A 14873-nucleotide genomic window follows, 5' to 3' on the forward strand; every position below is an offset into this window, starting at 1 on the left:
ATCCCTCTTATTTGCATGAACAAGGAGATGGGAAATAAGATTGGCGAAACCCTTGGCAAGGTCGAGGAGGTGGACGTCTCTGGAGAAGGACCAGGAAGGGGGAGCAGTTTAAGGATCAAGATACATATTGATATCACCAAACCTCTGGAGAGAGGTCGTGCCCTATGGCTGAACGGGAAAATGGTCTGGGTCAACTTTAGATATGAGAAGCTCCCACATTTATGCTTCAATTGTGGACGCATTTTCCACAATATGGAGCAGTGCAGTGAAAGAAAGGAATCCAGACAGGAAGGCGAGGAAGATCCGAAACGATGGGGAACCTGGCTCCGAGCGGAAGAGGTGCGGTCTACACAAGGAAGGAAGTGGTCTGGCAACGGGAGAGTGAGTAGCCCCCTCCGTCAGGAGGCTAACGAACAGAGGGGAGCTGATGGCGGAGGAGAAGCAGTGTCGGACGATAAGCAAGAAAAGAGGGGAGAGACACCGGACCACCAAGGCGGGGATTCCAACAAACCTGTCAGTGTACACAGCATTGGGAATGACACCGAAAAGCAGATCTTGCAGTCAATTTTAAGGAAAGAAGTGCGGGACACGAAGGCTGCTGAAACAGGACAGTTACAGAGTCCTAAGCGGCGATGTGATCTCATGGAGTTAATGCCAACTTCTGACCAGCTAGAGAAGGCGAATTACCCTCCGGTCAATGAGGGATCTACGAAGAAGTCAACAGGAGACAACAACCAGACAGGTATCGTAGGAGACTATACTCTAAATGAGTCAAATGTTGGGCTGACAAAAGATAGGGGGGGCAATCCGCACTTAGAGGATGGGCCTGGGTTGGAATTGGACCCACAGGGGATAGACAGTGGAGATGGTATGGAGGGAATCAGAGGAGATAATATTGGGCATAAGAACGAGCCCACTCGCAGGTGGAAACGTAGGAGCCGCCCTCCTTCCCTGAGCTCGGAACAGACGAAGGGGGGAAAAAGAGATCCTTTTCAAGCAGGGCTAGAAGGAGACGAGGATTCCTCTGAGGGGGGAAAAAAGGCGAGACTGGATGCCAAAATGGGGTTTGATATGGCTTGGGCGGAGGCTGGGCACCAGCCCCGCCAGCCACAATGAGTCTCCTAAGCTGGAACTGCCGGGGACTTGGGCAACCCAGGAAAGTTCGAGACCTTCACCATATGGTGAAGGAAAGACGGCCCACTTTTGTGTTCTTGATGGAAACTATTAGCTCTAAACAGTATATGGAAGACATTTGTAAGAAGATTGGTTTTGATAGAGTCTTTGTGGTCGATCCGATAGGGAGAAGTGGGGGATTGGCCTTTTTGTGGAATTCGGAGTCTACGGTAGAAGTCTTTAACTATTCTAGACGTCACATAAACATTGTGGTTAAGGATGGAGATAACAACCCTTGGTGGAAGCTCACTGGTTTTTACGACAACCCGGTCTGCGCCAGGCGGGCCGATTCGTGGGAGCTGCTAAAATTCCTGAGCACCTGCCATCCGGTCCCTTGGCTGTGTGCAGGTGGTTTTAATGAGGTGGTCACGCAGGAAGAAAAGGAAGGCTCAAACCTCAGGAAGGAGTCCCAAATGACGGGCTTCAAGGAGGCTCTGGAGGCTTGCAGGTTAGGGGACCTGGGGTTTTCAGGCTCCCCTTTCACTTGGAGTAACCGGAGGTCAAATGGTACCTTCACAAAGGAGAGGCTCGATCGGGCGGTGGCCAACCAGGAGTGGTGCTCTCTCTTTCCTTCTTCTGCTGTTGACATTTTAGCAGCAAGAACTTCTGACCATAGCCCCGTTTTGGTTTCCTTCTCGGCCCACCCTAGAAAAAGCCAGAACCGTGGTCCAACGGGCAGTGGTTTCAAACTAGAAGCCAGTTGGTTAAACGATACTGAGTCTGGAGAGATTATCCGTTCAGCTTGGCACAGTAGCCCGAGCTTAGACCCCCCGAGTGTGGGGATCCAGCAGAGACTAGAAGCCTGCCGCAGGGCACTTCTGGACTGGGGGGGGCATAAATTTGGGAAGGAGGAAGAGATTATTAAGGAGAAAACCACCCAGTTGGCTGCTCTCCAGAGCAACGAATGCCCGGCTGTGGTCCCTCAGATAAAAGCTCTGCAAAGGGAGATAGATGACTTAATGGAGTTTGAGGACATGAAGTGGAAGCAAAGAGCGAAACAACACTGGCTACGGTATGGGGACCGAAACACAGCCTTCTACCATTCCTGGGTTCAGCATAGAAGGAAAATCAACCGTATTAGGAGTGTCACAGATGAGCAGGGCAGAACGTGGAGGAAGATAAAAGACATTGGTAAGGTCTTCAGCAAGTTTTATGAGGAGCTGTATACCTCTCAGGGGACTAATGGGGTGGAGGAGTGCATTAGTGGGATTGACACTAGGGTCACGGAGGACATGAACAGAAGGCTTCTTCACGGTTTCTCTGAGGAGGAGATCAAGATAGCCTTGTTTCAGATGCATCCCCTCAAGGCTCTGGGTCCGGATGGTTTCCCTGCTGCCTTTTATCAAAGAAACTGGCCCACGGTGGGAAGGGAGGTGTGCAAAGCAGTCTTAGCTTTCCTAAATGAAGGGCAGATGGACATGGGGATCAATGCTACCAACATAGTTCTCATCCCTAAGGTGAACTCTCCCTCTAAACCCTCTGAATATAGGCCTATAAGTCTATGTAACGTAATTTACAAATTGATTTCTAAAGTCCTAGCAAATAGATTAAAGCCTATTCTCCCACACATAGTCTCTCCGGAGCAAAGCGCCTTTGTTTCAAGAAGGTTAATTTCGGATAATGTTCTGGTGGCTTTTGAGACTCTCCACACCATGGCTTCTAGGCTCTTGGGGAAGGAGGGATACATGGCCCTTAAATTAGACATGAGCAAAGCCTACGATAGGGTGGAATGGGACTTCCTTGAGGCAGTGCTTCTTAAGCTCGGTTTTGAGATGAGATGGATCAACCTCCTAATGGCGTGTGTCCGGTCTGTCACCTACTCCATTCTCATCAACGGAAGACCTATAGGGAGAATTTTCCCCTCGCGAGGACTGAGGCAAGGAGACCCTCTCTCTCCCTATCTTTTCATCCTTTGCGCTGAAGCCCTGAGTTCTTCACTTCGGAATGCAGAAAGGGCCAGAGGGATAACAGGGGTTCCGATCTCCAGGGGAGGCATCCGGATACACCATTTGTTCTTTGCAGACGATAGTTTATTATTCTGCAAAGCGAATACAAGAGAGCTGAACCAGCTTGAGTCTATCCTGGACTGCTATGAGGGGGCTTCCGGTCAGAAAATAAACAAGGACAAGACGTCCATCTTCTTCAGTAGAAATACCCCACCAATAGTCAGAGATGAGATACTCTCCAGAGTAGGGGTTGGGCAGGTTCAGAGTTTCGAGAGATATCTTGGACTTCCAGCACTTGTAGGAAGGTTTAGGGTCTCCTCTTTCAACTTCATCAAAGGGAGAATCTGGGCAAAGCTAAATGGATGGAAGGAGAAGTTTCTCACACACGCAGGGAAGGAGGTGTTGCTCAAGGCAGTCATCCAAGCGATACCAACGTACACTATGAGTGTCTTCCGAATCCCTAAAGCTCTGACCAAAGATATCAATGCTATGATGGGGAAGTTCTGGTGGAGCTTCAAGGACAATTCCAGTAAGATTGCCTGGATGGCCTGGAGGAGAATGGGCAGAAGCAAGGATCTGGGGGGTTTAGGCTATAGAGATATTGAGTGTTTTAATACGGCATTGCTGGCCAAACAATGTTGGAGGCTTTTGAAAAGGCCGGACTCCCTGGCAGCTCAAGTTATGCGTGGAAAATACTTTCCCAATTCGGATTTCCTAGGTTCTAACCTGGGGAAGAAGGCCTCCTTTGCCTGGAGAAGCATCTGGCAGGCAAAGGGTCTTTTACAGGAAGGTTTACTGTGGAGGGTGGGAAATGGGCGCAGAATCAATCTGTGGGACGACAGATGGATCCCTGATCCACCTCACAAAATTCTTGACCCAGTAAGGGTGCTTCCTAGAGAAGCAACAGTGGCCGACATCATAAACAGGGAAGCTAATTGGTGGGATGTTCCCCTCATTAAAAGTATTTTCTCGGAGGAAACCGTGGATAGGATTTGCAGTATTCCTATAAACCCTAGATTCCATGAGGACAAGCTCATTTGGAGGGGGACCAAAAAAGGTGGTTTTTCGGTACGCAGTGCCTATCACCTCGAAATGGAGAGAAGAGACAGGGATAAGGGGAGTTCATCCTCGGTGTATTCTGCTTCCCACCTATGGCGGCGTCTATGGAGCCTAAAATTACCCCGTCATATACTTCTATTCCTATGGAGAGCATGCAATGAAATTCTACCAACGAAAAATAACTTGTATAAGAGGAAAGTGGTCACTGACCAGTTATGCCCTATTTGCGGCTCCAAGGCAGAATCCGTCAGCCATGCTCTGTGGAGGTGCGGCTCGGCTCAGGCGATTTGGGGCTCCTGCAGGGGACCCATTCAGAAGTGCTCGACAGGGGCGGAGGAGTTCCTTAGGGTCTTCGCCGATCTCTGCGATAAGCTGGATGATAGGAACCTCGAGTACTTCGCCGCGGTCGCTCACAAGATCTGGTCCCGGCGAAACAGGGTGGTCTTCGGAGGTGCGATCCTGCCTCCGAATATCCTTATCAGAGAGGCCTTCGATCTGGTGGAGGAGTTTCGGACTACTAATTTGCGCGTTGAAACCTTAGGGCAAGGGGAGCAGTCTCCCAGGGATGGTTGGAGCAAACCAGCGGAAAACTGCATCAAGATCAACTGGGACGCTGCTTTGGATGGGGGAAGGAAACTGATGGGGATTGGAATCATTGCCAGGGATCATCAAGGTAGAGTGAGAGCAGCCAAGTGTGAAGTCCTTCCCCATTTCAGGGACCCAGTGGCTGCGGAAGCAATCAGCGCTCGGAGCGCTGTCTCTTTCGGCCGTTTTATGGGGTATCAATCGGTTGAACTAGAAGGTGACGCCCGAGAGATCATTCTGACTCTCACTAATTCGAAGGAAGTGGATTCCGTCCATGGGCATTTTTTGACCGAGACAAGGCAGATGTTGGGGTCGTTGGTGTCTTGGAAGGTCTCCCACGTGAGACGAGAAGGAAACAAAGCAGCTCATAGTCTAGCAAAATTAGCTCTGTCAAAGCAGTGTAATCAAGTGTGGATTAACTCTTGTCCTAGTGAGTTGGTGTATGTAGTAAATGCTGATATTTAATGGAAGCTATTGTTTCCTTTCAAAAAAAAAAAAAATAGAATGGACATGCGGCCTACCTAGGGCTCCAAGACATTAAGCAATACACAAACTTTCGCAAATAGATCATTTGGATTCGACTAATAAGTCGGTATCTTCCCCCACATTATTAGTCTATGTTCTAATCTCTTAATTGATCTAGTGTTTTGAAATGATGTTACAAGTCATTATTTTGTCATTTTTGTGTCCCTCCAAAAATGATATGGTTTTTAAAATCTTCATTGACCTTATGATTGATCACTATTGAATTTTGATCAAGTGATGATCTTAAAAACCACATCATTCTTGGAGGGACACAAGGACACTAGAGTGACTTTTAGAATTACTCAATGTTTTGGTGAGGGACATTTAAGTGTTCGGTGTTTATTCCTAGAATAATACTAGAATCCCTCTTGTGACACTTTTGTGTCCCTCAAAAAATGAAGTAGCTTTTAGATTCACCATTGGACTTGTGATTCATCACTATTAAATTTTAATCAAATGATATTTTTAAAAGCTACCTCATTTTTGAAAGGACACAAGAGTAACACATGAAAAACTTCTAAAATTACTCTTATCCGTGTGTTGGCATAGTATAATTCTATAGTTAGCTATGTACGGAATTTCTCCCTATTATAAAAAAATAAATAAATAATAATGATTGATATTAGTTTATCATCTTGCTTATTTTAAAGATAAATTACTGTAACTACATAAATTACGACATTGAGATATCTTTGATGTTTCTAAAATTAAGGGAAAAGTACACATAACCCTCTCAAACTACCACTCAATTGTCAATGTACCCCCTAAACAACCAATTGTGTCAATCTCTCCCCTTAAACTACTAAAAAATGTCAATGTCCCCCCTAAGACCAACAAAAAGACAAAAATGACCTTAATTTTTTTTGAATAAGACAAAAATGTTCTCATAAATTCAAAAAAATTAAAACTAAAACTAAAAAACTTTAAAAAAAAAATTAAAAAATTAAAAAATTAAATAAAAAACGAAAAAAAAAAATTTTAAAAAAGAACAAATTTTTTAATTTTTTTTTAAAAAGTAAACAAAAAATAACTGATTTTTTTTTTTAAAAAAAAACAAATGAAAAAATAAAAAAAGAAAAGCCAGTTTTTATTAAATTAAAAAACGAAAAATAAAAAATAAATTTAAAGAAAAAAAACGAAAAAACAAAAAATAACTGAAATTTATTTATTTTTTAAAAAAATAAAACAAATGAAAAAAAAACCAGTTTTTATTAAATTAAAAAACGAAAAAAAAAATTTAAAGGAAAAAAAACGAAAAAAAAATAACTGAAATTTATTTATTTTTTTTTAAAAAAAAATAAAACAAATGAAAAAAGAAACAGTTTTTATTAAATTAAAAAAACGAAAAAGAACATTTTTTTTAAAAAAAAAAAAAACAAATGAAAAAAGAAACAGTTTTTATTAAATTAAAAAAACGAAAAAGAACATTTTTTTTTTAAAAAAAATGAAAATTATTATTTAAAAATAATAATAAAAAACAGTTTTAATTTTTATTTTTTTTGGAATAATTTTTTGTTATTTTATATTTTTTTAATAATTTTTTTTAGTTTTTATTTTATTTTAATAATTTTATGAGGGGCATTTTTGTCATTAGGGGGACATTGACATTTTCTGGTAGTTTAAGGGGGGAGATTGACACAATTGGTAGTTTGGGGGTACATTGACAATGATGTGGTAGTTTGAGGGGGTTATGTGTACTTTTTCCTAAAATTAAATTGTAAGTCTTGTAATCCAAAAGGAGGAATTGAAGTAGCAAGTTGAATATTAATAAAATAAACTAAAAAACTCGTATATTATAGGCCAAGAGTTTGAAACGGAAAGACTTGCACGTACCCAAGGAATAGCTCGATCATAAAATAAATAAATAAAATTCTTGGACAAGCAATAGATTTTACAAATATCTATTCCATAAGAAGCACACAAAGATAAGGCCAATTACAGCTACTCAAGTCTCAGATTACAAAATATCCAAGTAATCCGAAAAGGAAAAATCCCAAGTCCAATCTGAGCACTCTTAACGACAAGCTCCACCCAATATTATGAACCAAACTTCTCTGAACTTCAGTTGTTCCTTTCCACCAAATGCAGCATGTTTAAGCACGATGGAACAACTTTCCAGCCAGCTGGCCTTCTCCTTGCCAAAAAACTACCCATGCAAACAATTGTACAACTCAATTTGTGATCCAGATATCACCAATCCACCCAAAGTAATGAGAAATTAAGAGTCCAAAACTTCCTCACAGCCAATAGTGCAACAGAAGATCATGGAGTCATTATCACTCTTTTCATGTAACTGCAGTTCACAATCAAATGTCCCTCTTGCTAAACTCCGGATTCGTTCAGGTCCGGCTACGAGCTGCTGCCACACAGAAAAAACACACCACCGATTGAAAAAGAAAGAAACCGAAAAATCAATGAAAGGCACCTATGTAAAGTTCCAATTTTGGGCAAACCCACTAATAATGTATCCTTCAACCTGAGGAGAACATGTTGTACCAAAGGGGTGGGAAAGATTAGTTACGAGTCGGCTATTATGGAACTAAATAATCCATCAGCTTTCTGGTGATCGTACATTCAAGATTATAGAGGGATCATCTTCTTTGTTTCCATGACCCTTGAGCATTATGCCTGCCCCATTAGACCATGCTATGTTTTTTTTCATTAATAGTTGAGACATTTTTGCATATCCATTATCAATTTCTATAACTATTGAAAGGAATTTCTTATTTGCATTACAAGAACCATCATCTGAGCTCAATGGTATTTTCAATACTTCTGGCTTAATTAAAAAGCAAATGGGAAGAATATGGTCAATCAAAGCAGGAAAACTCTTTTACATTTGCACACAGACCTACTGTTATTTTATCAGCTATTGCCTTGATATGACCACAACTTTATAAAGCTGAGTACCTTCAAAACCCACTATAGCTATTAGCTATAGTATTAAGTTATAGTCAACTTGTTATTAAGCACATAAAAATTATTAACCATCACTCTCCTCACGTGCCATCTCATTTCCATAAGCATGATTCTTTGACATTGAGCATAACAAGTTTCACATCCAAAACACAAGTGCAGGTACAGTAATGCAACTACAAGTATATGACATAAATACCAAAATATCAGCAAAATGATTTGACCTAACAACAAAGAGCAAGATACTTATTTACCAAGATCTTATTATTCGATTTATATCGAACTAGGATGAATTTCCTTCTTTCATAGACCACTCTCTTCTTCACCACCAAAGCTGAAAAAATTGACAAAAATGAGAATCTTAGGAACTTACTAACTATCAGGATTGGATTGATATCTAACAATGATGAATTCTTTTCCATTTGAATAACACAAAAGAAGGAAATATATGAATACTAATGCATTTAGACAATTCTCAACACATGCAACCGCGAATGGATCTATAAACAAAGGATGTCATCGCATGACTATTGATACAACAGGGTACTACCATCCATGTAGACATACATGAACCATGGTAACATCCATGCGCTCCACATACAGTGTTTCAAACTAGATATCAGGAGTCAATTCACTATGGTCCATGCAGACATATATGACCTCATGCAAACTTGCCGCTCATTTTTTTTTATAAGTAAATCATTCTTATTAAAGAGCAAAGGGCGCAGCCCAAGTATGCATGGAGTATTCAAGAGAAACACTCAACTTAAGAAAAAGAAAGAGGAACACAAATTCAGAATTATTTTTTGTTTTTGTTTTTGATGAATAATAAGAATTTTATTAAAAAAACAGCAAATCCCTCGTCCACAAAGAGTATACAAGAGAACCAGGAAAGCCAAAGCTCTAAGATCTACTACAATCTAGAAAACAAATCAGATCTACCAAATTCCTGAGGGAAAACACAAATTCAGAATTATGAGAGGCAAGTTATTATGAGTGGCAAACTTGCCACTCATGTTAACAAAGAATGGCATTACATTGGCAGTGAAAGAAAAGACAAAAAGAAGACTGTGAGTTAATACGGTTCACATAGTGATCATGACACATACACGAGAGAGAGGAGGGAGGGAGGGAGGGAGGGAGGGAGAGAGAGAGAGAGAGAGAGAGTCATCACATAATGAACTTACAAAAAACTTGGGAGAGAACTGTCCATTCAGAACTCCTATTTCATCACGAACTTTATTGAGAAGTTGCAACAAATTAAAAGAACATATGGCTTTGGAGGGAGGGAGGGAGGGAGGGAGGGAGGGAGAGAGAGAGAGAGAGAGAGAGAGAGAGAGAGAGAGAGTCATCACATAATGAACTTACAAAAAACTTGGGAGAGAACTGTCCATTCAGAACTCCTATTTCATCACGAACTTTATTGAGAAGTTGCAACAAATTACAAGAACATATGGCTTTGGTATGATGTAAACCCATTAAAAATCCATGTCCAATTAGCTTTGTAAATTTATGTACAAAGAATATCAGCTCCTGCTGATCGTCCTGTTACATTAATCAAAAAATTAATGGCCGCTTATTCATTTGGAAAAAGTAGCGCCCTCAGGAAGTCCATCATCTTATTCCATTCCTGGACAATATGGACTTTAAAGTACCCAATTGGCTTGAAGAAAAAGGAGGCACCCTGCTCTGAGCCAATGTCAGGATGACCTTAGCCTTACCAATCTGTCCATTGTTCTTAAGGCCTTCAAGCAACGTATGAATGGTATCAACACTTGGAAACCAATTCTTTCTCATGCAGTCTTTACACATCGTATATGCCAAATCAAAATCCCCTCCCTTACAGAGATAATGAATCATGGTCTGGTAAATTTTCATATTGGGCTTGTACCCCTTGGCATGTAAAGCAGAATAGACCCTTTTGGCCATTTCAAGATACCCAGCTTGGCAAAACCCTTTGATCACCAAATTATAGGTAACCTCATCAGGTGTAATCCCAAGCTTCTGCATCATGTCCATCAAACTATTAGCTTGCCATGCTCGCCTCCTATTAACTAAATACTGGATCCTAACATTAAATGTTGCAAGATTTGGTAAACACCCCCTCAGCACCATAAGATTCCACAACCCATTGCCAATCTCCCACCGGTTATCCTTATAGAATGACGAAATAAGAGTTGTGTAGGTAACCACATCCGGCTTTATTCCCAACTTTTCCATCTCTAACATGACTAAATACGCTTTATCCAAAACATACATGTCACAGAAAGCCTTTATAATGATATTAACTGAAAAAATGTCCAATTCAACAAAAAACCTCTCGGGAACATTATAAATAAATTCTTCAATTGCTCCTAAATCACGTGTACTCGTCAAAACCTTAAGTGCAGCATTGAAGGATTTAACAGTCCTTCGACACCCATACAAATGCATATCATAAAAAGTATCAATAGCATGTTTAGTCATCCCAGCCTTACCATACAACATTATAATCCTCACAATGAACCCTTCACGGCGACCCTGCGGAAGAGTCTTCTGATGCTCAAGCAAATGCTCAATGTAATCAAAGCGGCCTGCACCAGCTAGCCTAGACACTGTGTCTTCAAATGTAAAACGGTTCTCAATTACAAGTCGATTGTGTGCATTGGCCTTAAATAAATGGAACAGCCTCTCAGGGTCCCGCTCGTTCTTAAGCTTCAAAAGGGCAGGTTCTTCCAATGGTTTCAGATTTTGAATGCAATTCGAAACAGCTGCAGGAGTATCTGTTGATGCAATGGGGGCTACAGTGTGACAAAATCTGCGAAAATATCGCAGAGAGAGCATATTCTATATATCTCCTCAGGTTGAAACATACCCATCCATCCAAATCAAGATTCTATGCAATACTCATGAAATATCCAATACCCACATAACAAATTAGAAATCCTAGAATCATTAACTCCCAAAAATAAATAAAATATCAATATTTTGCTCAAATCGAAACATACCCAGATGCTGAAACCAAGATTCTAGGCACTAACTTGAGATAATACTCACCCATGTAAGAAATTGAAAAGCCCAGAAATATACACCCAAAAACGGAAGAAAACGAAGTTAATATCTGATCAAAGTAGCAATGGGAAAACCTATATAGCTATCGTTGTTTGCATAGGTATTCTTGCATTGCTGAAGAATATGAACGAAGGAAACGCCAGAGATGAGCTTGTAAGAGGGAATGAAAGTTGCAAGGAGATGAGTGTTACCGGAATGTAGGAGGTGGATCCGAATGGGAGCTCATTTGCTCGGAGTTTCGGTAGCCTTGCTGGTTTCGGAGGGTTTTGGGGTTTAGGTTTTTGGCTTGGTTGGCTGGTAAGCGCGTTGTATTACGGGGAGGTTCACGGTAAGGAAGCGTGGACTGCTGGATGGTTGATGGTGATTGGTCGGACCACAATTGTAAATTTAGATGCACCGTATTAAAATAATAATAATAATAATAATTACATAGACTAGAATTAGCTGTCCAAATTTTTAGTAATTTGAACGGTTAATGTGAGAGAGTATAAGTAATGCTATAAGTCATTTTTGTCTTCTTTTTGTGTCCATCCAAGAATGATATGGCTTTTTAAATCACAACTTAATCAAAATTCAATAATGATCAATCAACAAGTTCAACGGTAATTTTAAATGCCACATCATTTTTGGAGGGAAACAAGAGTGACTTGTAACATTACTCAGATAATATATATGGAACTCACCATGTAATTCTAAAAGTTACTCTTGTGTCCCTCTAAGAATGATGTGACTTTTAAAATCATCATTTAATCAAAATTCAATAATAATTAATCACAAGCTAAATGTTAATTTTAAAAGTCACATCATTTTTTAGGAACACAAGAATGATAAAAGAGTGACTTCTAGTATTACTCGGAACTCACTTATTCAAGTAGGTGATTAGACAAATTAAAATTTATTTAAGCACGTGGGTCTCATATATACCCTCTCACATTGGTTATCCAATCCCGTACAAGTTGTGTCTTTTTTTTTTCTTTTTTTTTTCTTTTTTTTTTCTTTTACAAAATATGTTGTTGTGCTATAAAGATCAAAACAATTTTATGTGTTTTGTATTTTATATTTTTTTTTTCTAGAACAAAAAACAGAAGAAGAAAGAAAAGAATTTTAACAAACGAAGTCATTATCCTTCATTTTCCTTTTCTTTTTCTGGTCAACCTGTCTTACTCTACTTACCCAAAAAGAAAAGAAAAAAATCACTTTAGCCCCTAATTTAATAGGCATTTTCAAAGTAGCCCATGATGCAATGCCCCATTTAATTAACACTTACATTTTAAAATAATAAAATTATACCCAATTATTTAACATTTCACACGCTTTAAATTTGTTGAAGAATGCTTTTAAAAATACCTTAAAAAGAACCCCCTTTAAACTATTTCTTATTATTTAAAAACCTGCGACCTTCAAAGTTCAAACGATCAAAGTTGGGCTTGAATGATCGAAGTTGGATGTGAACGATCGCCAGAGAACTTTTGAAGTTTGATTCAACGATTAAATTTTCCAACAAAAGTTCAAGGAGTTCAGACAATTTTTTTTTTAATGGGGACATGTGAGACACCTCAGCCATTCTCATCATTTCCTCTCATCTATAAATAGCATGCTACCCCCTTATGCCCCAATTTTCACCATTACAGTCCAAAAAAACCCTAAACCTAGAGAGAGAGAGGTTTTCATCATTAAGGCTTGAAGAATCCCCACTTTGATGTAAGGAACCCAACCTATATTTTTAATCTTTCATTTTTAATCATGATTTTACAGCTTAAATTCGTACTTATGGTAAACTCTTTTGTTAGATATTAAGGGTTTAACATGATGATCTACCTTGAAGAAATTGGGTTACCACATAAAGGCATGAGATTTAAAAGTGAGTTTCCTTTTGTGATGATATGGTAGCAAGATGACCTTAAGATAACGTTTTAAAACTCTTGCTCATAATGTTTTAATGATATGTTAAGGATAATGTAAGAAAGTCACGACTTTTATATGTTTTTAACAATGCATGATAACGAATCCAATGGTATGTCATATGTGCATGTTTATGAGTTTTTAGAAATGTTGGGTTGTGTATGAGTTAAGTTATTGCATGAAAATAGAGTTTAAGGTTGATTTTGGGAGTTTTAGTTCCTAGCCCAAGGGAACAAATGTTCAACCCTAGCAAGACGAACATTCACCCAAACAGGAAGAACGTTCAACCCCTGAGGAACAAATGTTATAGGCTGCCAGAGAAGAGATAATTAGGGTTTTAATCATGGATTAAAGGTTCGACCATTGATTAGGGTTTTACGTTTACATATTAGTGTTCTTAGCATATAGTATCTAATATTAGAGTGTGTTTGCAATGACTTGGTGATTAAGATGTCAAGGAGCGGGGAGAATTACCCGAGGTAAGTAAATACTTACATCACTATTTTACTCTAACGTGCCACATGTCAATAGACTAAGCATGCTTTACTTTTCAAATAATATGTCATGAGCCTATTGATTTTATAATATGTTTAGACTAATGGAAAAATTATTATATATGATTTTAAAATAAATGAACAATATTTGCATCATATGACATGGTATACTAGTACGTGCGGTAGAATGACCATTTGTTTACCATTATATGGGTTGACCCTATGGTCCAAAGATTTACTTTTAGGGTTAAATACATATTTGGTAATTGTGGTTTAAAAACTTTATTTTTTGGTACCTCAGTTTCATTTCGCTTCACAGATGGTACTTGGGTTTTGAGAAAAGATTGACTTGGTACATTTGTCTATTTTTCCGTCCAAATTTTAACATTCTGCCATGTGTCAACCTCTAAGGGTTACACGTGACACAATATAAAAATAAAAAAAAATTAAAAAAAATCTTTAAAAATTAATTAAAAATTTAAAAACGATAAAACTTTTAAAAAAAATAATTAAACAAAAAATAAATTGAAAAATAAATAAATAAATAAGAGGAGCCACCCCCTTAACTGGACTAGGGTGGCCGAACCATCCCATGGGTGTGGTTTGACCACCATAGCCAAAGAAAAAAAAAACTGAAGAATGGAGTTTTGGCCCTTGGGGGTGGCTCGGCCACCCCCCCAATGGTCAAAACTCCCTTCTTCGTTTTTATATTTTATTTGGTCATGGGTGGCCGAATCACCCCTCCAAACCGTTCTAGTCACCCCCATTTTGACCAAGAACCACTCCTTTATTTTTGTTTTTAAGCTTTATTATTTTTAATTTTTAAAGATTTTTATTTTTTATTTTTTATATTGTGCCACGTGTCAACCCTCAAAGGTTGACATGTGGCAGGACGTTAAAATTTGGACAGAAAAATAGACGGAGTTACCAAGTCAGTATTTTCCCAATACCCAGGTACCATTTGTAAAGCGAAATAAAACTGAGGTACTAAAAAATAGGGTTTTTAAATCACAAGTACTAAATATGTATTTAACCCTTACTTTTATTGTTTGACCTTGGATCCAATCGTATTTTTTTGACCAGACACATCCATCTTTGATTGGTGGTGAACATTAACGCTTTGCAAGTAGCATGATTCACCTGAGGTTGGACTCGATCGAGCTACTAGTATATAATGATATGCGATAATATCGTAGGCACATGTATTGTATTAAAGGTCACA

General features: G+C 39.1%; 1 protein-coding gene across 5 annotated transcripts; it reads right to left on the minus strand.

Moving 5' to 3' along the window:
• Positions 1-7177: 7177 nt before the first annotated feature.
• Positions 7178-11543, minus strand: LOC133862380 (pentatricopeptide repeat-containing protein At1g80150, mitochondrial). 5 transcript variants are annotated; one of them, XM_062298167.1, is made up of 4 exons: positions 9573-11543; positions 8459-8538; positions 7530-7647; positions 7178-7434 (listed from the first exon to the last, which is right to left on the minus strand). In XM_062298167.1, exon 1 carries the CDS (start codon positions 11025-11027, stop codon positions 9819-9821), a length of 1209 nt encoding a protein of 402 aa, XP_062154151.1. In that variant the 5' UTR covers positions 11028-11543; the 3' UTR covers positions 7178-7434; positions 7530-7647; positions 8459-8538; positions 9573-9818. The 5 variants fall into 5 exon arrangements, 3 of the variants coding, with proteins under 3 accessions (XP_062154151.1, XP_062154150.1, XP_062154149.1); XR_009899214.1 differs by lacking the exon at positions 9573-11543 and adding an exon at positions 9392-9505 and having other exon boundaries at positions 7178-7644; XR_009899215.1 differs by lacking the exon at positions 9573-11543 and adding an exon at positions 9392-9505 and having other exon boundaries at positions 7178-7647.
• Positions 11544-14873: the final 3330 nt, after the last annotated feature.

Source organism: Alnus glutinosa, chromosome 3 (genome assembly GCF_958979055.1).
Source record: "Alnus glutinosa chromosome 3, dhAlnGlut1.1, whole genome shotgun sequence".
Classification (NCBI taxonomy): Eukaryota; Viridiplantae; Streptophyta; class Magnoliopsida; order Fagales; family Betulaceae; genus Alnus; species Alnus glutinosa.

What these genes read in the sequence shown, in the direction of transcription:
- LOC133862380 (XM_062298166.1), bottom strand. Translation starts at nt 11,027, where the DNA reads ATGCTCTCTCTGCGATATTTTCGCAGATTTTGTCACACTGTAGCCCCC.